The sequence below is a fragment of the Zonotrichia leucophrys genome, chromosome 1A, assembly GCF_028769735.1.
Source record: "Zonotrichia leucophrys gambelii isolate GWCS_2022_RI chromosome 1A, RI_Zleu_2.0, whole genome shotgun sequence".
Classification (NCBI taxonomy): Eukaryota; Metazoa; Chordata; class Aves; order Passeriformes; family Passerellidae; genus Zonotrichia; species Zonotrichia leucophrys.
Window position 1 is genome coordinate 27945522 of NC_088170.1, and position 22675 is coordinate 27968196.

General features: G+C 35.0%; 1 protein-coding gene across 1 annotated transcript in view; it reads left to right on the plus strand.

The window, feature by feature from the left end:
* The first annotated feature begins 9921 nt into the window (after positions 1-9921).
* The window catches only part of PTPRQ (protein tyrosine phosphatase receptor type Q), a 99190-nt gene continuing 86436 nt past the window's right edge, over positions 9922-22675 (plus strand). Inside the window, exons 1-9 of the mRNA XM_064731466.1 lie at positions 9922-9975; positions 10442-10553; positions 11239-11465; positions 13448-13517; positions 15534-15733; positions 17123-17372; positions 18499-18627; positions 19376-19522; positions 21241-21413. Coding sequence (XP_064587536.1) covers positions 9922-9975; positions 10442-10553; positions 11239-11465; positions 13448-13517; positions 15534-15733; positions 17123-17372; positions 18499-18627; positions 19376-19522; positions 21241-21413 — 1362 coding nt within the window. The remainder of the gene's footprint in view (positions 9976-10441; positions 10554-11238; positions 11466-13447; positions 13518-15533; positions 15734-17122; positions 17373-18498; positions 18628-19375; positions 19523-21240; positions 21414-22675) is intronic.

Here is a 22675-nt window from a genome sequence, read left to right on the forward strand (position 1 = left end):
TCCCATTAAAAAGTTGGATGTGCGGTTTATATACGATAATCGAATTTCGTAAGCAGTTCTGTGAAAACTGTACTTGGTTTTCTAGGTCCAGAAGGTCAAGCAAGAAGCAGCAATATTTTCCAACCTCATTCCTGGTAAGCTGTACAGTTTTGCAATTCGAACAGAGAAGGAAGGTTTCAGAGATAGTGTTTTTGTGACAAAAGACATAGAGACAGGTAAGACCACAAGGTCGTCAAATTCAGTTTGTTTTACTCCATCCATATCTCTTGCTTTCTTCTTAAATTTTATTTTTGTTTCAAACAAAGAAGAGTAACTCAACTATCTTGGTAATTTTCTTCTTATTCTCTTTCATTACTATTTTTCTTGTTCTTTGACTGCAAGGGGCCATTAAGAATCTCATTCTAGCTCCTGTGTACAATGAGATACCAAAGCTAACTTCATGTTGATTCAAGCAGCTCTACAGTCCAGTGACTGGCTACCAATATCAGAATTTTTTTTTTTCTTATACTTCTCTTTAATGCTTTAATTTTTCTCTTCTTCTGTGACTTTGAACACACACTTAAATGACCAGAACTAAATTAGTTTTATTGTGTTTTCTCATTGCCTCCCCTTACATCACAAGTAAATTTGGGATTTACTACATTAGGTTTTACTTTGGGTTAGAACATTTAATTCTCAGTAGTGTAGTTCTCCTCCATTCCAGTACTTCTGGCTGGTTGACACAGCCTCTCAGGCTATTAGATTTGGTATGTTACAGTTTCCACTAAAAGATCATTAGTGTGAAAAAATCAAGTATAGTAGATGTGATTGAAAAGGTTCAGCATATGTGATCAAAGATATGTAATGTTTTGCACTTAAGGAACCACTAAGTTAAAACTGGTAAAGGATCAATGTAAAATTTTTGAGAGAACAAATCATGGAAAAGCAATTTTGGAGAAAGTAAATTATGTTTCTCTGACATTTCCTTTTCAAGAACTAAGAACATGAAATTAGAAAACAGAAAGTAGGAGAGCAGCAAAATTTGTAGATTAATTGCAGAACTTCTTGCTACGAGACATTTTGTCTGATGATTGTGATCATAGGTTCAAGAGGTGAGCAAAGATATAAAAGAAAAATCTGCTGAGATTTATTACTTTGGTTCCTGAAATCCTTGGGCTGCAAACTGCAGTCTGGGGGACTACTGAAAGGAATTATCACTCTGTGCAACTCTTGCTTTTTCTGCAGGCGTATCCTTTTGGCCACTGTTGAATAAAAGGTGCTGTGCTAGCTGGGACTTAGCAGTCTGCACAGTATGTTACCTCTTCCACTGACATTTCCTTTCTTAAAATTTTGACAATTTTGGAGGAACTCTACGTCAGTGATGTCAGAACTGCTCTAAGCAGCATTACAGCTGGCTTGACTCTGGATTTCTGGGACAACAAAGTCACTGTACATGTTTCTGTAGTGGTAGTATTCTGTATGTCCTTGAGATAAGGAAGAACGTGAGTTCATGTATGTGGAGTTTTTATTGCTTTCTGATGATGAGAGACCTGTCATAAAGAAATGTCTTTAAGATGTATTTTTGAATCAATGCATTCTGTTTCATTGTCACACAGCACCAAGTGCAGTCAAATACCTGAACTGTAGCAGAGATTCTGAATCAATAACTGTTACCTGGCCCCCAGCCCAAAGCATGTTTGATGGATATGCTCTTTCAATAAACAGTAAGGTCTTCAATGAGAAGAAAATGTTATCTTCTGGTGTGAGGTACGATGACTACATTTTAAAAATAACTGACATGAACTCAAAGCAGCTGGTTCCCTTGATATTTAAAATAAGTAGCCTGTGCTGTTATCCATATGTTATATGTATTTGATGGCTTAGTTGATATACATTACTATGTTCATGTATTTTAAGAACTGCATTTTTAAATCAAAATGCAATTCTCGTATGATGTGTTTATGCAAAGAAGAGCAAACAAAATACTGCATTGGGGTGAGCACCAGTAGAACCTATGTGCCACTCTGGATATTTAATTCAATATTTTAAAATTTTCTAGTACTGGAACTTGCTTTGAACCATAGTGTAATGCACCCTACTTAAGGTTTTATAGTGCTAAAATGTATTTTGACTCACAAGATACACACATCATGTGTAAATAATATCAATACAACTATAAAGAATTAACATATGAACATACATATTTTTTTATAATCCCAAAGGACATAATATTTTCTTTTGATCTTTGTAGAACGCACAAATTTGAGCATCTTCTGCCAGGCACTGATTTCTTAATCAATATTGTGACAACCAATGGATTAAAAAGAAGTCATCCTACTGTCCTCAAGATTAGCACCTGTAGGTTCAGTTTATTAATGACTTTTCATGGTTTCAGATAATTCAGGTGTTTTCTAAGAGAAGCTATTCCTTATATCCATGCATCGTAAAATGACTGAAAGAACTCTTCTAAGTTTTTCTGTTCAATCTAAACATCTTTGAAAGTGATTAAGCATATAAAGCTATTTAAGCATAATTTCCTCTGCATTAAGGTGGACATTGCCACTAACTGAATCAGCAGTAGTGTTAACATGATAAAAATTGTCCATACAAATTGACAAAGGTTGAATTTATTTCTGATTCTGTTTCTAATATTAGAGGTGATTTTCATTTATTTGAAATTCTTTTTAAGTACAAAATAAAATCTTTTTCTATAAAGAACTATAAAATAATGAATTAAAACTATACATTCTGTAGATGTCAACTTCTTTAAAATAAATATAGATTATTTTAAATCTAAATTTTACATCCTCAGATCCTGATCCACCATCAGATTTACAAGTGTTTGGACAAGAAGAAAATACAGTCTATTTTTCTTGGAAACTACCAAGAGGAGGATTTGATATGTTTCAGGTGAGATGAGAATGAGAAGAAACAATGAAATTTTTTTCTTGAAATTTCTCAATTAGATTATCATTCTGTCTGTGATGCAAAACCAGTAATAAATATTTATTTTGATAATCCATGTAAGTATTGGGAGGAAATAATGCTATTCACAAAGGTCAGCTAAATAGGTACCTCCTATTACATAACAATTAAAAAATTATTTAAAAAATTATACTTTTAATAGCTCTCAAAAACTGATTTTTCTACTAGTGTGAAGTAAAAAAGATGGCAGGTCAAGGGTTGAATGTAACTGCAATGTAATATTTTTTCTTAGCTTTTCAAGTTTGTAATGCAAATTAATTTAACTGAAGTCAAAAATAAAAAATTCCTTCCTTACAGAAGAATGTAAATGTTTTTTAGAAAGCTAGAGAATAATTATAGGGGTTTTCTTTAATATAGTAATTTATTAGACAAAAATGCAAACCCTGAATACCTGCCATACCCTTCTGGCCTTGGGCAGTAAGTAGTTTAGGGATTTCCTGAGTGAAATTAGATATACATAAAGAAAAACAGGGACTATTCCTGATTTTTTTTTTTGTTATTTATACTTCACAGATTTGTTATGCCCTGTTAAAAAAAAATACTAATTCCCTGTTCACCATAATTTTCATGATTCATAAACTTCAATTCTCATCATTCCTTATTTCAGTTCTGTCAATTATGATCCACAATAGCACCTAAATAGCATGGATCATGTTTTACAAAAACATGCAGCCCATCTCTCTTTTGTATCCTGGCTTTTGCAGTCTGTCTTGTATTACCCTTAACATTTTGTAGCCACTGACCAGCTTATGGCCAACAAAACTTAGCATATTGCTGTGTTAACACATCACTTGAATCAATATGGATTTCAATGATCTTTCTCAGTTAACTTACTTGAATGGGATATTCTTTGGTATACAGCTCTACCATGAGTCAAAGTATTTTGTTTTAATGATCTACACGGTTTTTACCCCAATATTGCAGTGCCCAATTCTTTTCCTTCTGCTCTCCTGTGGCTTCAATTATATCCCTACCTAAATCTGAAATCTTAGTATCCTTAGGATAGTTCCTGGACATTTCTTCTCTCTTCATTAGTGTAAAGCTGCATTGATCTCAATGGATAAGAGCAGCCAGTTAACCTCTCACACTATTTGCTGGTGCAGTCTGAAGCATATTTACAAATTTTAAAATTAAATTTAATGATCTTGTTCATGTTTTGAGCCAGTTCAGATACACTTCTGAATGTGTTAATGCTATTTTCACCCCTCTGTGGAAAATAATTGTCATCTGTAATATTGATCTTTATGTCTCGGTATTATTGTTCAGCATCTCATAGAGCAAGCAGCCACATTAGACAGTGCTTTGTCTGTATAAATGAGCTTTTCGTTAAATCTTTAATGAGAAAGGCTTTCGTAGACTGGTTGCTTAGTAAGGTGCACCTGCATGAAAGGGATCGTTTTACTAATCATTTAAAATTAATCATCCCTGCTCACCAACTTTCTATGCAATATATTGTAGCTTGTAAAGAGAAGAGTGCACAAAAGGTACTTTCCTAACTTCTTTATACTAGATGTAAATCTTTAATCTATAGCTTTGCTTCTAGCATCTTGCAGTGCTGTAATTCTAATAAGGTGATGACAGTTTCCAAGATTTTGTTTGTATAAACAGACACTGTACTGGTAAAATAGACAGAGGGGAAATGGATCATTCCCCCCCCAGATGAATAGCAGCTAACCCAGTGCTTTCAGGTCACTGCCATGTGTGCAACATCCCCTTTCTGCTGGAAGAAACAACTAGTGGCAGGACAGGACTCACTATGCAGGCAGCTGCAGCCCTACTTGGTCTCAGCATTAAGAGCCATTCCTGAGAAATGTGTGGTTTTTGTTGGAGTGCCCTCCTCTGCAGGGCAGGCATGGTCTGCATCTTGCCTCTCACTAGTGCAGATGGGAACGAGTCTGTAGGGACACTCTGCTAGGTCCACAGAAAGAATTGGTGCAGGAATTTTTTCTTACCTTAGAATTGTCTGGAAGGTCAGAAGGAATCTAGGAGTTAAGCCTAGCCTCTAGGAGTTAAGTCCCTAGATTTCAATGACTTTATATCTCCAACCCTTCTGTTTTCTGCAGTGGCTCTTAACAGATGAATTTTTAAGGGATAACAGTGAATGGAGTTCAGTGACTGATCCCTTGGGAGTCTTTTCAGAATTTCAGCTCTTGGGTGTGTTTTTTGGTTGAATGGTTTTAGGTGTTCAGATTTTTTCCTTTATTTTGCTATGTTTTGCTTTTTTGTTTTGTTTTGAGGATTTTTGCCAGAAAGATACAGAGTAATTAATTGTACAGTTCTTTAGTACAGCTGTGAGACTGAAGAGTCAGGGTACACTTTATTGTCCTTCCTCTAAGAGCAAAAACCTGTAAGCCTCAACTTCACTTTGCTTACTCCATCTACTTTTTGATATTAAAGTCATTGCTTTCACTTCTGGGCTATTAAGGAATGCTCTAGTTTTATATTGGTGGAACATAATATAAAGCTCCTTGATTCTTTTTGTATTTAAAATGTGGAAAATATTCTAAATGTTTTTATACTAACAGGCAGTTGCAATCTCTGATCATTACCTTTATGAACTTAAATGGTCTAATATAAAGAATTCTTTTGCTTTGATAGCTTTCATATTCTCTGATGAATAATGAAAAGCTGCTTACCAGAACTATTTATGACAGCAGAGCTGTAGTGAAAAATCTGACCCCTGGGACAGAATACATTTTTCAGTTATGGACAGTTAAAGGTTTGGATTCCTCTGTGGCTGTGGAGAAAAAAGTCATCACAAGTAAGGAAATACCTTATAAATTGTCCTTTTGAAAACCAGTAAATATTCAGAGACATTTACATCATCGTTTGTAACTGAAAAAGATCACAGAGCTCAAAATGAGACTTCAAATTTGGGAGGAAAGTTGTGCTTCTTCTTGTGATAGTTTTTTAAATAGGAGCCTTGTACATGACTTGCTGAATTAAGGTTGAGGAGTCTAGACATGGCTGGAAATAGCCCTTTGAAAAAAGCTTCCAGTTTAACAAAGTAATATCTTGCCAGAATAGTGTCCTATACTTTTATAATTACCTTGAATTTTGTTTACAATTGTTTCTGTATCTCCTAATTTCTCGCAAGTCCATGATCTCAGATTGCAGTACTGCTCCTGTGCAAGGACACAGAATGTTTAATACAGTAAGAGGAATTGTGCTTCAGAGAGCTTGGCAAAGTCCAGAAACCAGTATCTTACACTCATTTTCTGTCTCTGAGCAAACATGTATTTTCCAATGCTCCTGTGATACAACATAAAAAAGAGGGAAATTTATTTGTGACATAAATTTAGAAAATATTTATATTGAATTCTGGGCTTCAAAAGCAGATAAAAGGAAGCTAGTTGTAATCAGAAAATTAATCAACTCCCAGATTTATAAATATGCATGTCACAGACCTCCTCTCTTTGATGGATGTTCTGTGGCGTGTTTGGACTACAACTCCTTAACTCAGTTAATAGTCAAGGAGGCTCTGCACTTAGTTATTCAAAGATAAGTGAATCTCTGAAAAAAACCTGAACAAGTCCTGCAGATTCTTGTGAATGAAACATGCAGCAGAATATTCATTATCATGTTCCTGAAGATGCTTTTGTTCCTCAGATAAATATTTTCAAGAGAATTGTTGATGAGTCCTGAGTATGCCTAGATTATAAAAAGTAGAATTTTATTGGTAAATCCTTAGGATTTTTTTCATGCTGAGTAATAGGCATATGTTAATTACTATTTTTCACAAAGCTTCAAGGAAGATAAACTAATTATGTGGGACATTCACTTTTTAGGGGGAATGGAAACATTCTTCTTTCCCAAGCAGCTGTGCTACACAGATAAATGGAAGTCTTATTAGTGAATTATCTGTGATTTTAGGAATCTTCATATAATAAAAAATACTTTTTAAAAAAGAAAAAAAGGGATAATCCCTGAGTCTGTGCTATTTACTCTGTCCCTAAGTGAGCAGATGAACAGTTTTCTAAAATTATGTGGCATATAATGTATTAGAAAACTTCAGAGTGACCAAAAGCTCTACTTGTGCTTACAAAGTGTTCCATTCTCATCCTGTTGTACCAGTGAGCAATGTTACTGTTCTTAGTGACCTCATAAAGTTGAAATTTTCTTCCATAAATTTCATAATGACCACAGGAGGTACATCCCCAGGTTTTATTTACCCTGTGCAACATAGTGGCACTGTTTTCTATATATCCATACAAAGAGTTCTAAAATTTATATGCATATTTCATGATGTTTTGAAGTCTCAAAAGATTACTTTGCGTAAAAACTATTTATTTTTAAAAGCTGCTATTGTCTTATGTTTCAAGTACTAAGGATTAATTGTTTCTTTATTAATCTCATTACTTTTACCATAGAACCTGCTGGGATATGTGGTCTGAGATTAAAAATGGTAACTTCTTCCTCTGCAACTGTAATGTGGAATCCAACCAAGACTAACTTCACTTCTTATAAAGCATCTTTATCCAACAACACCTTTATAGAAAAGTTCAGGATCCCAGGAGCAGTGACAGACTTCAGTGTTACAGACCTGATAGCTGGGGGCATTTACAATTTCACACTGAGAAGACTAAAAGGAAATATTGAAGGATCTTCTGCTGTCCTTGAATTTGTAACAGGTCTGTATGGTTTCCTGCTTCCTCTGCCAGAGAGTGGTATCTGTTCCTAACAGTGCATGTTTATCATTGCGCATCTCACTCAAAATTTCAAGAGAGCTTAGGTGTAATAGTTTGCTGTTGTCATGGGCATTACTTACTAAGCATATTACTTGTACCCTATTCAAGCTACACGTAGGGATACCTGTCAGAAACATAATGTCCTTAGCTGTGCTGCATTTCTGTTGACCATTTTTAGTATTTTGGATCTTATTCTGCAGAGAGGTACACACAAGCTGGATTTTACCTTACGATTATTTCAGTAGTTGTTTTTTACAATGGGTGAAGTTAAATGCATTTAGAAATGTTTGTAGAATTAAGATTTTAGATTGTAAACTACATTCAGAAATTTATTGTGGGTCTGTACAAAAAGACCTCTATATGCCTAAAATCCAACTTTAATAGAAGTTGAGATCCACGCAAATAATAGGACTGATGAAAGCAGTAGGACTCTAAACTTATTAGAATATATTAAAAGGAAGAACTTATGCTCTCAGTTAAACTTGCACAACTCCACATATATTATTAAGATTTTTTTTGTTCTGTTAGTGTTAAAACCATGAGTAAAAAACCCCATACATATAAGACAAATACAGATGGAATGTAAAATCTGAAGTTAGTATTTGGATATATTAATATTTCCGATTATTTGATGAACTGGAATTATCTGTTTGAAACAATTATGCAACTTCGTATAGTCTGTGTAAAGGGCTCATCAAAGATATTTAATCTTAGCAGACTTACAGCAAATAAGAAAGGAATGGAAATCTTTCAGAGTTGAACCTATGCATTACTCAGGCTGCACAGTATGATACCAATGTATAAACTACTAGAAGATTTAGTCTGAATTCAGAAAAACCATATTAGAAAGGCAGACAGAGGACTGAGTGCAAGGGTGAATCTGAAATGAGGTGAAGAGCATCACTGACTGGGCTTGCTCTGAGAGATGAGCATGGGGAAAGCTGATAGTTATAAGTGAATTTTAAAGTAGAAAGAAAACAGATGAACATGGCCAGAGATTGTAGAGATGAACAAATTATACAGTCTTATATGTAGATGACATTTTAATGATCTCCTGAAGAATTTAAAATCCTAATTTTTCATTCATTATTGATTATGAGGCTTAGAGTGAATAATACGCTAAATTTAAATACAATAATTTAAAGGTGCATTTAAAAGCAGAAGAAAATGTGATGTTGTGACATGAGCAGGTGGATATTTGGCTTTAATAAAAGGAGTAGACTACCCACATTTTGGGATCTTAACTGAGTAGAGTTCAGGAATTACTGGGATTCCAAATACATGAAATGTATAAAATAGTTGCCAGCCCTGTGGCAAACAGCAGGGCAAACACTACTATATCTTGAATTTCGACTGTAGCAGTAGTTATGTCAGCAGTAGTGCTAAGTTTGAGGCTGAGGGCAGCAGAAACCCCAGGACTGTGCAGAGATTTTGTTGTTAACTGAACACTGTGCAGAGACACTTGAGCTTGCTCTCTGTGAACGGGCACCCAGCACAGTTGAGAGGCCATCCACCAAATCCCAGGGGTAGTGTAGCAACCGTAGGATCACATGCTGCCATATCCACACTAATCCCTTGCATAGCAAGTAAACTCTTCTTTGATGCTTTTCTATTCAGTTGTAACTACTAATATACTTTAAATGGAGTTATTTAGGTGAAAGTAATTTATTCCACAATTCTCTTTCAGAACCTGCAAAACCAGAAAGTCTGAAATTCTTCAATGTTTCATCGCATTATTTTTCACTGTATTGGAGACTACCGTATGGACTTGTAGACAGATTTCATGTGGCTCTTGCTCCTGATCATGCTTCTGTTGTTATCCTAGATCTGGGAGTTAGGGAGTATCAAGTAAGTGCTTTTATTACAGGACTTACAGGGCTGGCTTTCCCTTTTGTGCTGTGCTGATGAGGAATTCAAGCTTTCCTCCTTAGCTGTTTAAAGCATATATGAATGTGAAAGTATTAATGAAAAATTGGTGGGGTGGGAGCAAATTTCAGCACCCACAGTTTGCTGCCTAACAATAAGTAGTGAACTTACTGTTGTTTTAAAGTCTACTAGAAGGACACAGACTGTCATCCAAGGATTCATGAATAGTTTAACAAGGGAAGGGCAGAGCTATTGAGTAGTACAGACTCATTAATTGTGTACTTGCCAGGAGGATCTCTGCTTAAATCATTAATGCAGGCAACATTTCACTGCTAAGCCATCAAAAAGATATAGGAGCACTTTTTGATTCTGCTCTCTGGAACATATAATATTAACAGAAATAATGGTTGTTCTGGATGTTTTGCTTTTGTTTTTCATTGGAACTGCAAAGACACAGGTATTTTATATAATTTCTTGCTAAAGAAGTTAATAATTATGCTTACTGAAAAGGACGGGCTAGTTTAAGGGTCAAAAACTTGTTTTTCAGGGTTTTTTTGTTCATTCTTTCAAAAAGGAGTTTTATAATGCTTCATATTTACTTTGATAATGATAATACAGGAAAACATCTATAGATACATTGATAGGGGACTCTGGGATAAAATTAACTATTAATTTTATTGTTCTTCTATATTGAATGTTGCTCACATCTTATGAAGGGTAGTTGACAGCAAAATACTGTATCTAACAGATGTAGAAATTTAGTTATGAATTGCTCAAAATTCCCTGTGGTTGTTTTGTGCTTTTTTTTTTTTTTTATTGGGATATTTTCTGTTTGTTTGTTTTTGGGGTTTTTTTTGAGGAGAGAGGGATTCATTTTTGTGATTCTTTACAAAAGGCTTAAATAAAATGATGTCCTATTTCAGGCTGATTTTTCCAATACTCTTCCTGGAACAACATACAATGTTACAGTTTCTGCAGTTTCTTCGTCAGTCTATAGTTCACCTGCAAGTAGAACGGTGACAACAAATGTGACAAGTGAGTTTAAAATGACTGATGAAATTTTGTTCATTTTTTAAACTATATTTTTTATGTGCACAGTAATGTCCAAAAAATTATAATCAGTTTTCAACAGCCATTAAAATTTTTCATCTTCTTTTACTATTTAAAAATACGCTGAATTGGAAGTGCTCTATGAGAGCTTAAAAATTTACAAGCTTTTGAAAAATTTTCTATTGTGTCATGTAGTAATATCCAGACTCTGATTTACACCTATATTGGTACATAAAGAAATGTTCAGAGCTATTTCCAACAAAATGTAGCCAAAGCAGATGTGCTTTTTAAGAGAGCACACTTTAATTGAGTGCTAGAATATGTGAGATATTAAATTTGCATTAAACTCTGGTTTTAAACAAAGTTCTTGACCAATACATTTTTTACATTCTTACAGAATAATGTTTCTGGTGTTTCAAAATTGACCTAATAATTTCTAACAGGACTGTAGCAAGAAAAAAAGATTTTTATTCAGCAGTACATCAGTTTTCAGTAGTTTTATGAGGCTATGCTGGCAGATGATTTAATTTCTCTGTAGAATCTGTGAATGTGTCTCCACTCTCATGAATCTTAATTAAAAATTGGTTTACATGTGTATGCTTGTGTGTGTGCATATGTGTGTGTGTGTGTGTGCACACATATATAATTTGTTTTTTTAATTTATTTTTAGATCCTGGGCCACCTGTGTTCCTTGCAGGTGAAAGAGTGGGTTCTGCTGGGATTTTGCTCTCATGGAACACACCACTCTATCCAAATGGGAGAATTCTATCCTATATTGTTAAATATAAAGAAGTCTGCCCATGGATGCAAACAACTTATACACAGGTCACAACAAAGCCAGACAGTTTGGAAGTTCTTCTCACCAGTCTTAACCCTGGAACAACTTATGAAATTATGGTAAAGGCTTGACAAACACCTTTCAGTATTTTGAATACTGATTTATTGTAAATTGTGTGAGTTTATAGTAGGTTCTTGTAGAGTTTTCTGAGGGACCATGTTATTTACTGTTGCCATATAACAAAATATATTAGCCAGATATTTTTTTAGTTGAGTTTGAGTAGTGTTTTTAAAATCTGCTTAAAAATGTCCCAGTCAAACTTGCACTGAAATATACCTGCTTCTACTGATATTTGAATTAATATATGGCATTATGTGGTAAAACATAAGAAGAAAAGGGGGTAGAATTTTTGGGCACATCTAAATCCTTCTTTATCTTCATTGAGATTTAATCTTTCAAATTACTGGTGTACTTTGCATATTACATGTAGGTTACTAAGTCATCTCAGCCAGATCCAAAAAAGCATGTATTCCATATATAGAATTTGTTTGCACTGAGAATAGGCACTCCTGATCCATCTCTGAACACCTCAACAATAGATGACTTCAGGTGGGCAGAAATTCATTTCTTCTCTCTTGGCAATATTTGCCAAGCAATTATTTGTCTTTCATAAGAATCTTGGAGAGGTTCCTCTTTTCAATATCAAGAATTTAATGAAATTATGTGTTGATTTGCTTCATTCCATTCTGTTGCCTTGAAGCTGTACATATGAGGTAGGGGTTTCCATATCTGTCTGAATGCAAGTTTTGTTTCTGACCTCTTTCTACAAGACCTACCTTGAGATGAGGTAATAAAAACAATGTTTAGGTAAGGAGATAGATTAAGATTTATATGGTATAATTTAAATACTGCCAGAATTTCCTGACTGCATGTCAACCTGTGAAGATCTTCGGTCAATTTCCTCAGCTATTGCAATTACTTCATCAATTTCTAAGGATGTTTCAAGATTGTCCCTGTGAAGCGCAAGTAGGTGGGGTTGGCTGTAGTCATGGGGTGGGTGTGCATGTGTTTGTGTGGCTTAGGAAGGAGCTAGCCAGTGACACAGATTCTTTTTGTCATCCTAGATTGTCTTTGATGCTACCTTGTATTCCTTTAATGTGTTTGTCTGTTGTAGCTTTGTCCTTTCGTTTAATCTTTACAGTGTTTGAAAAGAACACTGTTTAGTGCCAAGAAGTGATTAGAGCAAGTTTCCCTTCCTGGCTTGAGGCCTTCTCCTTTGCTACCCTCTGTGTACTCACCTCTCACCATTACTATTGGAATTTTACTCACGTTTACCTTTTGTTGTCCCTTTTACTTATTTTCAAAAAAAGTAGTTAGTCTTCTTTCCTCTTTCTTTGTAAGTACTGGATGCCATGGCCCATCATTGAGTTGAATTGTCACCAAACCCTATATTGCAGAGCAAATGGCATTGTTGTTTTGTTCATCTCCATAAATTTTACCAAAATTTTGATACATTGCTCTTCTGTGGGAAGACTCCATGATTGTGAGCACTGAAGCATTTCCATCATAAAGTGCCTCTACACTCTCCCTGACCTATTGCCTTTCTGCAAAAAGTCATGCTTTTCTTGGGGTTCTGCTTTGAGGAAGGTTGACGTGCTCTCACTAGCCTACAGGAGACAGAGAAATAAAAGGCAGCTTATTCTCCTTTTTACCCCTAAAGTTATAGTAAGTAAAACAGGAATGCAGAATCTGGAATAAGTGTATTGTGGTAAGAAAAAGGAGTGTTACTGATGTTATTCTTGTTGTGGATTTTTGCATAAAATAGGGACTAATAAAATAGTGATCCTCTTTTCCTGTGTGAATATTCATATGTGGTTTTCTCAATTTCTTATGCTGTTACATACTTTTTCCCTTTTATTTTTTTATATTTAAACAATGAGTATAAATTATACAACACAACTATAAAGGGCATGTTCATCTGTATATTTATAGTTTAAAAGCTAAAAGCTGTATCTCTGTGAATCCTTAGGATTTTCATATTCCCTGAAACTGTGTATACTGTAGATTTTCTAATGTGGATCCTTTCTGTTTTTTCCTGTAGGTTGCTGCTGAGAACAGTGCTGGTATTGGAGTGTTTAGCGATCCTTTCCTTTTCCAGACTGCAGAAAGTGGTAAATTTAATAAAGCTGTCAATTATTTTGATTAAATTTGCTCTAATTTGTTCAAATAAATTTCCATGATGAATTTCATACTTGAACAAATTTCAATGCATTTAGAACAAAATCCTTATTCTTATTCTGTCACTCAGTGACAAAGTTTCATTTAGTTCTGTTTGCTAACAATGCCATTTAGGGTGTGCCCATAGGGGTGTTTGTTGTACACAAAGTCTGTTTTTCTTGGAGTTTTCCTATGACAGTTTCTAGGTAGGGAGCTTCCAGAAAGCAAGGTCTTAGCAGAGCACAACTACCTATCAAGTGGATCCATCTGTTGTTGCCTGCAACAATTCTAGGAGACAGACTTTGTTGTGGGATCATCTCTGCCATTGTCTGCTAAGTCAATCTGTATTTGTTTAGTGATGGATTCTAAGAACTTCAGCACAGAATGTATTTTATTAAAATTTTATGCATTGATTCTGAAGGTAAAAAAAATATCTGAAATGAAAATTTGATTTGGTGGTTTGATTTAGAAAGTTTGATTCTGCAAACTCAAACACAGTCTGAGTTTGCACAATTTTTACTAATTTAGTGTTTGTGGTCTTGCTTGTGCTCCAGGAGCAGTTGTGCCTTGGCTGATGAGCTTGCAGCAGTGCACCTGTGAACCAGTCTCAATGGAAAACAGAGCTTGTGCTGCCAAGGCAGTGACTGCCCATCTGGGTTTAGGCTGCTTTCTCTTTCTGTGCAAACTGCAGAGTGAGATAACTTAATTAATGGCAGAAATCACTCTGAACAAATAATGCAATAACTTAGGAACCCAGTATAAGAAGGAGTAGTAAACTTGCCACATGGATATGTGTGAGATCCTTATTCTTCAGTATTTGTGCATTATTGCTGGTAAAAAATCTTATTTCTGTAAGCTTTATTATTTACTCATGTTTGACAGAGGACAGCACTATCATTTCTCCATATGGGAACATAAGCTTTTTATTTTTGGAAGCATTTCTGTCTACGTTTTTATTAAACCTAAAATGCCTTACTATAAATGTAATTGGAAGGTTTCTTCAAATTATAGGTGAGTGGTGTGTCATTGGTATAACGTTTATACTTTTTTTTCTCAACTGTTTTTTTGTTCTAATTCTTGCTTTATGGCTAAGGAAAGCCAAACATCTTAATGAACATAAAGATGGGAAGTTTAAAGGGAGAAAATTAGCCTGAGGACAAAATAATTTAAATATAAAGGTTGAATTTTGGGAGGAGGGGAAAAGAGGTGAAAGATGAGGAAGAGATTTAGCAAGACTGAAAGCACTAAATATGAGGCTTGGAGGAGCTGTCTCAATTCACCTGTGGAAGGTGTGTAATTGTGGAATGCCTTTTTTTAAAAAGACAGTGAAAAGACAGCTATAGCAGAACCTGCTACTGACTCTGCCACATGTAGGCAGCACTAAGACAGGGCCACAGGGCTTTAATTCCCAGGAGATTTCAGCATGTAAAATAGCATGTAAAATCTGATTTCAATGCTGCACCTCATTCCTTTGTGCTGTGATTAATACTGATGCTCTGAAAAAGGCCACAGAGACTGCCACCGATACAAAGAGCAGCATTTATGCAGCAATAGTGAATATTCCAACTTAATTGAGTTACTTAAATCTATGTGCAGCAGAAAAGATGACATGGGTAAAGTGAAATAAAACACACAGTGTTATCAAATGCTCTTAACCAGAAAAAAAAAAGAAAAAAAAGGCAATGTTTTTCTGTTTCTGGAACATTCTAAGAAGAAAATTTCTAAGTTGACCAAACCCATTACTACATATATAGAGACTGAAATACTTATATTTCTCACTTAAACCAGATTGAAAAATAGCCAGTTGTAGATCAGCTACATTACATGTGTTTGTGAATGTTTTTTATGTGTTTGCTTCAGAATTTGGAAGCTAGAAATGGCGTTAAAAAAAAAAAAAAAGAAATATTTGCTACTTTTCAGTGCTGAGAAGAACAGTTTATCTCACTGCTTTTGTTTGTTTTGTTTTCAAGCTCCAGGTAAAGTAGTGAATCTCACAGTTGAAGCCTTAAATTCTTCAGCTGTAAATCTGATCTGGTTTCTCCCTCGGCAACCAAATGGAAAGATAACTAGTTTCAAGATTAGTGTGAAACATGCAAGAAGTGGAATTGTAGTGAAAGATGTCTTGGTTAAAGTAGAGGACCTTCTGTCTGGGAGGTTACCAGAATGTAATGTAAGTGCTATAAACCTTCTAAATTAGAAGTAGACTCAACCCACAGAATATAGTTTTACATTTAAAATTTGAGACTTAAAAATGTAGAGCCTTACTTTTCAGAAAGATTCAAAAACCTTACAGATTTAGTCCCAAGACAGAATAAAATATGAAGAAAAGCCTTTCTGTTCAAAGTAGTTAAATTGACTACTTTTGCTTGAAAAGTTCAGTTTAATCAAAGCAAAAATGTTATGGAAGGTTAAGTTTGGCATCCTTTTAACAGAAAATCATGAAATAGAAAATTTCTGTTTTTTTCAGCTTTCAATTTTTATCTTTTTATTTTACACATAATTCAATTAGAAAAAACCCAAGAATTTACATGGATTTTTTGGTCAGTGAAGACATACAGTATTGTTAATATCTTATTTTCTATATAGTATGATATTTTTGATATAGTGTGATATTTTTGTATTTTAGAAGTATGCTTTATTCTGTGTTTCACATTTCAATATATTTAAAATACTTCTTATACCAAAACAAAAACTGAACATGATTGGCAGAGTGATTTTCAAAAATATGGTTGCAGTCTGAATTGTTCTTATTGTTGAATTCAGACTTGTAAACACTGAATCCTTTTGGAATTTCTTGAAGAAAATTCTCTCTTCTAGAATTTTTTTTCTCTTTTTCCTTCTTACTTTGAGCAAAGTTTAGCAGTTACAGAAATGTCAAAACGTCAAGTAACCAAACATTTTTTCCTTTGACCTTTTTTAAAAATTTCTTACACTTAGCGCTTTAAAGAAAAGTGCAATTTTAAATTGCATAAGTTAACATAAATTTGGTTTCAGTTTTTATTTGAAAGATAATTTTAGGCATTGCAAAGGTTCCTAACACCAGGCTGGTTTAATTCAGATCTGAGAAAGTAGGCTGCCACCTACTGAACCATAAGCATTGGTCACCACAATGCCTAGCAACTTTTCAGAGTTGTCTCCTGACACAATGGATTAAGAAACTCCTGTCTGGTTTTATCCATGATGTGTGCATATATGTATGTTATGCGTGTGTGTGCACATACACACATACAACATACATGTGATGCAAAAGGACATCACTAGGGAACGTTTTTCGAGAGATAGACTGAATGCTGAAAATGGAAACTGGGAATAATTAAATGAATCCTAGAGAGATGTTTCTGTTTAGTCAGATTTGAGATCTTCTTGAATAAGGCAGAAAATTCTAACACTGTCACTAACAGGATGCACTAGCAAAGTCTGCCTAAATTTGGAAACTGAAGTACAAAAAGGAGAACCAGTTCAGGGTAATTTTTTTCAAAGATGGTCAGCCTTATTTTACATTTATTTACAATTATTGGTTATAGATGCACTTTATTATGTTTCTTATTTTTACTTATAGGATAAGAGTGAATCTTTTTTGTGGAGTACTACCACTCCTTCAACTACTTTTGGGAAAGCCACAAGTCTTTCACAGACTACAGTGACACCAAGTACAGAGGCAGCAAATCAGATGAGCTCTGTTTGGAGTGAACCAATCAGCTTTGTTGTAACTAACCTCAGGCCATACACCACCTATCTTTTTGAAGTCTCTGCAGTTACCACTGAAGCAGGTTATATTGACAGTGCAATTGTCCGGACACCAGAATCAGGTATGTTAAATACATATGGCTCTAAAATGGCAATAAAATTCTCTGATTTGTGTGAAAAACTTCTTTCTGCTGCAAGATACTTCTGTCCTAATCTGTCTTTATCTGTATCATGCTTTTGTATTTTTGTGATTACTTAATTTTACCTGATGGAAACAATTGAAAATGCATATATATTTATGTATCTAATAATGTACAGTGAGTGAGAGTTCACTTGTTGTTAGGAGTCAAAGATACCAAGAAACTCAGGACAGATCAAATTTTATGAAAAACTGGGGACAATTTAAGAACTGCTAATAATAAAATAATGGTAGAAGAATTGAAAATAAATATGAAGGGTCATAACTGTCAGGCATAATATTGTAAAAGGATGTGTTTTGTGTACATAGAAATGCAGTTTAGGCTTCTTTGCCTTTGTTGAGAAATACATTAATGAAGAAAACTCCTGTACTTTTGTTGCCAATCTGCACCTATTGCAGAAAGTTGTTCAGTGCTGAAGAAATCTTTAAGCACCAGGTGAAGTTGATTTTTGATTACTTGCAATGCACTCAGAAGCTGGAATTGGAAGCAATGGTCCATGAGCAGCACTTTTATAATGGCTTAGGTAGTGGGAGCACTGTTAGCAGAGCTGTACAAAAAAAGCACTCCAAAGGAGTGGTATTCTGGCTTTCTGTTTGTTAGTACATCATTCTTTTGCTTGATATGATTTGATGTTACTCAGTTCCCTTTCATACATACAAAATAGATAGCACTGTTCAGATAAAAAGAAATTTTATTTCCTCCTAGAAATGTTCAGTTGAATTGCTTTGATGGAATTTCAATAGCCTTAGTTTGCTGCTCTCTCAAGGGTTAATGAAATTTTGGTCAGTTTCTCTTCTCATGATTTCAGGGCTATTTTCTGGTTTATTTTTCACCTTTGTCTTTTAGAGATTATTTCCATACTATCAACTCTCTTGATACCTTCACTGAGAATTACCTTAAATAATAAATTAAGTAATTTTATGGCTTTTATGGCTGCCCTTCAGAATATTTCATGTTTATGTTAGAAATGAGTTGTCTGTTATGGGGTTCTTGGACATCCTAATATAGAGTATTTTATGTTCAAAGACTTTTCCCAATATTGTTTAAGTTCCAGAAGACCCACCACAGAATTTTGCCAAGAGCAACATTACAGCAAAGTCTTTCTCAGTAATGTGGGACCCACCAACCATAGTAACAGGGAAATTCAGTTACAGAGTTGAGCTGTATGGACCATCTGGTAAGTCAGAGTTGATGTTGCCATTTCTTTTTATTTTTTTGGTGATTATTTCCTTACACATTCTTCTGGGCCTGCCAATAAAAAATGGATGGATAGTCAAAAGCAGTGTTATAGATCCCTTTTTGCTATTATATGTTTTAATGGTTTGTAGATTAATTTTAAGGGGAAAGGAAGAGTATAAAGTGAAATTCACATTAGATATTTCTAGGAATGGATAAAATCAACTTCTACTCAATCTTTCAGGAGATACATAGGTTAAGCACAGCTGAATTGCTGTGCTTATATATCTAAATCTTTACTTTTTTTTTTTCTGATAAAGTTTTCTCGAGAATGTTCATTCTCACACAGTATGCAATCAACACTTTAAGTCTGTTTTGACATTTTTGCATTTTTTTTAAACTCAGACATATGTAGATACAGAAATTATAGAACTGTCTGTAGTTAAGCAAGACATAAGAATAAGCTGTATTCTAATGTTTTTATGGGACCACACAGGAAAAGTAAGACACATTTTTTTAAAATCTCTTACTCTTAAAACTCCCACCTCCTTGAAGTGGCTTGTTTGGTTGATTGGTGGGTTGGTTGGTTTGTTGTTTAATTCCCCATATATTCAGCATTATTCCATTAAAGTTGATTCTTGATTAGCCTTTCCCCGAACAAATTTGTCCTTTCATTTGTTCATCATACCAGAAAGTAGTCATGGGCTGTTTCTCTTTTAGACCTAAAATCTCTTTGTTTTTAATTCCAGGTCATGTTCTGGATAACAGTACAAAAGACCTGAAGTTTGTGTTTAGTAACCTTGTGCCGTTTACAACCTACGACGTGTACGTCAGTGCTGAGACAAGCGCTGGGGTGGGGCCAAAGACCAACCTCACAGTTTTCACTCCTGCAGATGGTGAGCACAGAGAGGCAAAACAAACATTGAACATGACAAAGGGTTTCCCTTTAGAGTTTTCCCTTCAGAGCCTTTAAGGTACTTTGCAAAGGAGAGAATGCATGTAAGAGTCCTACAAGAGAGGAAAAGAAATCAGCTGAATATTATTATGACATTTATTTCTTTGTTTTTGTTAAGTTCATACTCTGTCAGTACATTTATCTGCTATCAAAGGCCTTCAGAGATTGTGAAAGAAATGTAGCACCTTTCTAACAAAAGTAGTTAATTTTAGGTACAGTAATTAAGTTGCAGGGCCCCCTCTGCCCCGTTAGATGGCAGCAAGAGGAAAAGAAAGCGCAGCCCAGATTCTTGCTGCTGGCTCGTTCAGCCCCCTGTTCCTTATGAAATCTCCCCTTTGATTCATCGTCACCAAGTCCGAGACCCGTCTATGATGGAGCCACCCTCAGCAGTGAGACAGGCCCCCACATGGAGGGCTTGTCCCAGTACAAGTGGCTGGTTCTGCCTCTAAGCCCTCGGTCCTGTGGAATTGTGGTCCCAAGTGGCCAACTCACCAGGTTAGAATCCTTGGCTGCACGGAAATGCAGATTTATCTCACATATATGTGAGATTGTTCAGGACTCTTGATCAGCATTTGAGGATGCATGGAGGAAAAATTGAGAGTTGCTATGTAATAGAGAGGAAGTTTCAAGATGGTTATTTCTGTCTTACTTTTATGCTGCACAACAAAAATTTAGAAAATCTCTGCCTCAGGGATTGCTGGCAGTGTTTCTTGTCAAGATGTAACACTGGGAGGAAAACCTATCTTTATTTATTTATCATATTCTTTCCTGAATGGTCTTCTTCCGGCAGGTCTCAGAGACAATTTCCAGAGATTACCTATCTGAGTACAGGTGCTCATCTTTTGTTGAAATGCACTGAGAGAAACCAAAGGGAATTTTGGTGGGTTTGGGGTAATTTTAGCATAACACAGTGTGTCTTATTTTAATGCCAAATCTAAAAATCCTCCTTATACAAGTAATTTCAAAAATGTCTTTTATTGATGTGTATTAGGAAAAAAAAAATTTTTGTATCAAATCTGAATATCATTCTATTGAATATAAATGTATTTTACCTCTGGTGGTCCTATGGAAGTTACAATATAATTTAGACTGAAATTTTAATGAAAAAAATTATAGAAATTATGTAATTTCTATCTATTATATGTATCTGTCTATATCTACACACATCTATAAAATATATAATATAAATAAAATTATATAAACCTAAATAAAATTATATAAACCTTTTGTAAAAGGGAAATTAACAAGCTGTATCACAGTAACTTTTTCCACAGCTTTTTTACTTCATTCTTCTATGGCTTTGATGATTTTAGAGCTAACCTTTTATTTTCAAGAATACTTAAGAGTCCATATAGGAAAATAGCAAAGGCCTGCTTGATTCCAACCAAGTAGACCTCAGTAGAGCAATCCTGTTTTACATCTTATTAGTCTCTGACCATACTCATACATGTCTTATGTGTTAAAAAAAGTCTGCATATTTTTAGAACTGTAACTCGTTTGCTGAGAGAACACATGAAGTAACTCTCTACTCTGCACAGGACCAACTCAAAAGATAAGGATGTGAAACTGGACTGTCTATTGTACTTTGTATACAGTGCTGAAAAACCTTGTAAAAATCCCAAGTGTTTAATGAACTGAAATTTCTTCTTGGAAATTTAGTCCCAGGTGCTGTATCAGATTTACAACTAGCAGAAGTGGAAGCCACATATATAAAAATTACTTGGAGAAAGCCACAACAACCAAATGGAATCATTACCCAGTACAGAGTTAAAGTACATGTGCAGGCAACACTTGTCACTCTGGAAAACACTGTTCTTGGAGACAAAAATAAGGTATTATTTTCTTTTTTTTAGTATGGATTTTATGTTAGATTAAATCTGCTCTCTGCCTTATCTGACATTTACAGAATGAGCTAGCTCCCACTGATAAGTTGTCAGTTTTTTTAAAAGCCGTCTTCCTCAGTTCACAGTCTTTCTCTGACTGGCTTTCAAAACGATTCCAGTAATATTGTTTCCACAACATGAAAAATTAAATCATTCTGGTAAAATGATCCAGCTGCTGAAGGCAGGAAGCCACAGCCCACAGTCCTTGGGTTCTTTGCAGGCCAGGGTGGCCAGAGTAAAGAATTGGGTGCCTACACTGATACACAGCCACTCAGTCAAACCTCTAGAAGACCTGGTTATGAACCCTCTGAATTCAGCAGAAGTGTCCAAATGCTAGCTAAGTGTTTTACTAGCAAGGCAGACAGGCTTAGACATTTCTGCCTCTTTTTGTATCCTTAAATTCACGTGTGTGATGCTACATGCTTAACTCCATGCTGTGGTTGCATACTAAGGATGTCTGTGCACATCTATGGGATCATATCTCTGAGGGGACTTAGGCTGTCAATCAGTCTAGCTTCTGGATTTTGGGTGCTGATCTGCTTTGTGTGCTTAAAGCATCTCTGAGTATGCAGCACAGAACTGCAGACCCCTGGCAAACGTTCAGCTCAGGATTTAATTCTTTCTGGGTAGGGCTTTTTGGGCTGAATTTTGGAAACAGGTGCCCAAAGTCTGCATAATTGCTTATTTTTTCAGGCAGTGATGTCTTTCACTGGATCTGGATCTAAGTTTTTGATGTAGGGCTCAAGGAAGGAGTTCACTTTCAAGTTGAATGATATACATTAAATAGAGCCCTGGAGTCAAATGTTAAATAAGGAGCAAGGGGAAAAAAGTTAGGATAAAGATCCATTCATTAAACCAGACAGGCATCCTTGGAAAAGGAAAGCATATAACTCTGTAATTAAAGATTGTATCATAGTCCTGACACAAAAAATTAAAATATCGTGCACTAAAATGTTTTGGTGATGGAATTTCCTAATTTTTGAGTTCTTAGTGCAGTATCATTGCTGCTTTAGTATAATTTATAGAATGTATTTTTCTAATTAAAATCCAAGGCAAGTAATAAACAACCTTGCTTTATCTAGAACTGCATTGACCAAAGCTTAGAGCAGCTACAGGGCTTGAACTGACAGAGTCACTGTGCTAATGGCACTCAAAACCCAATAGCAATAAAAAGCTGGTGTCTTATATATGGAAAATCTTCAGAACCAAAA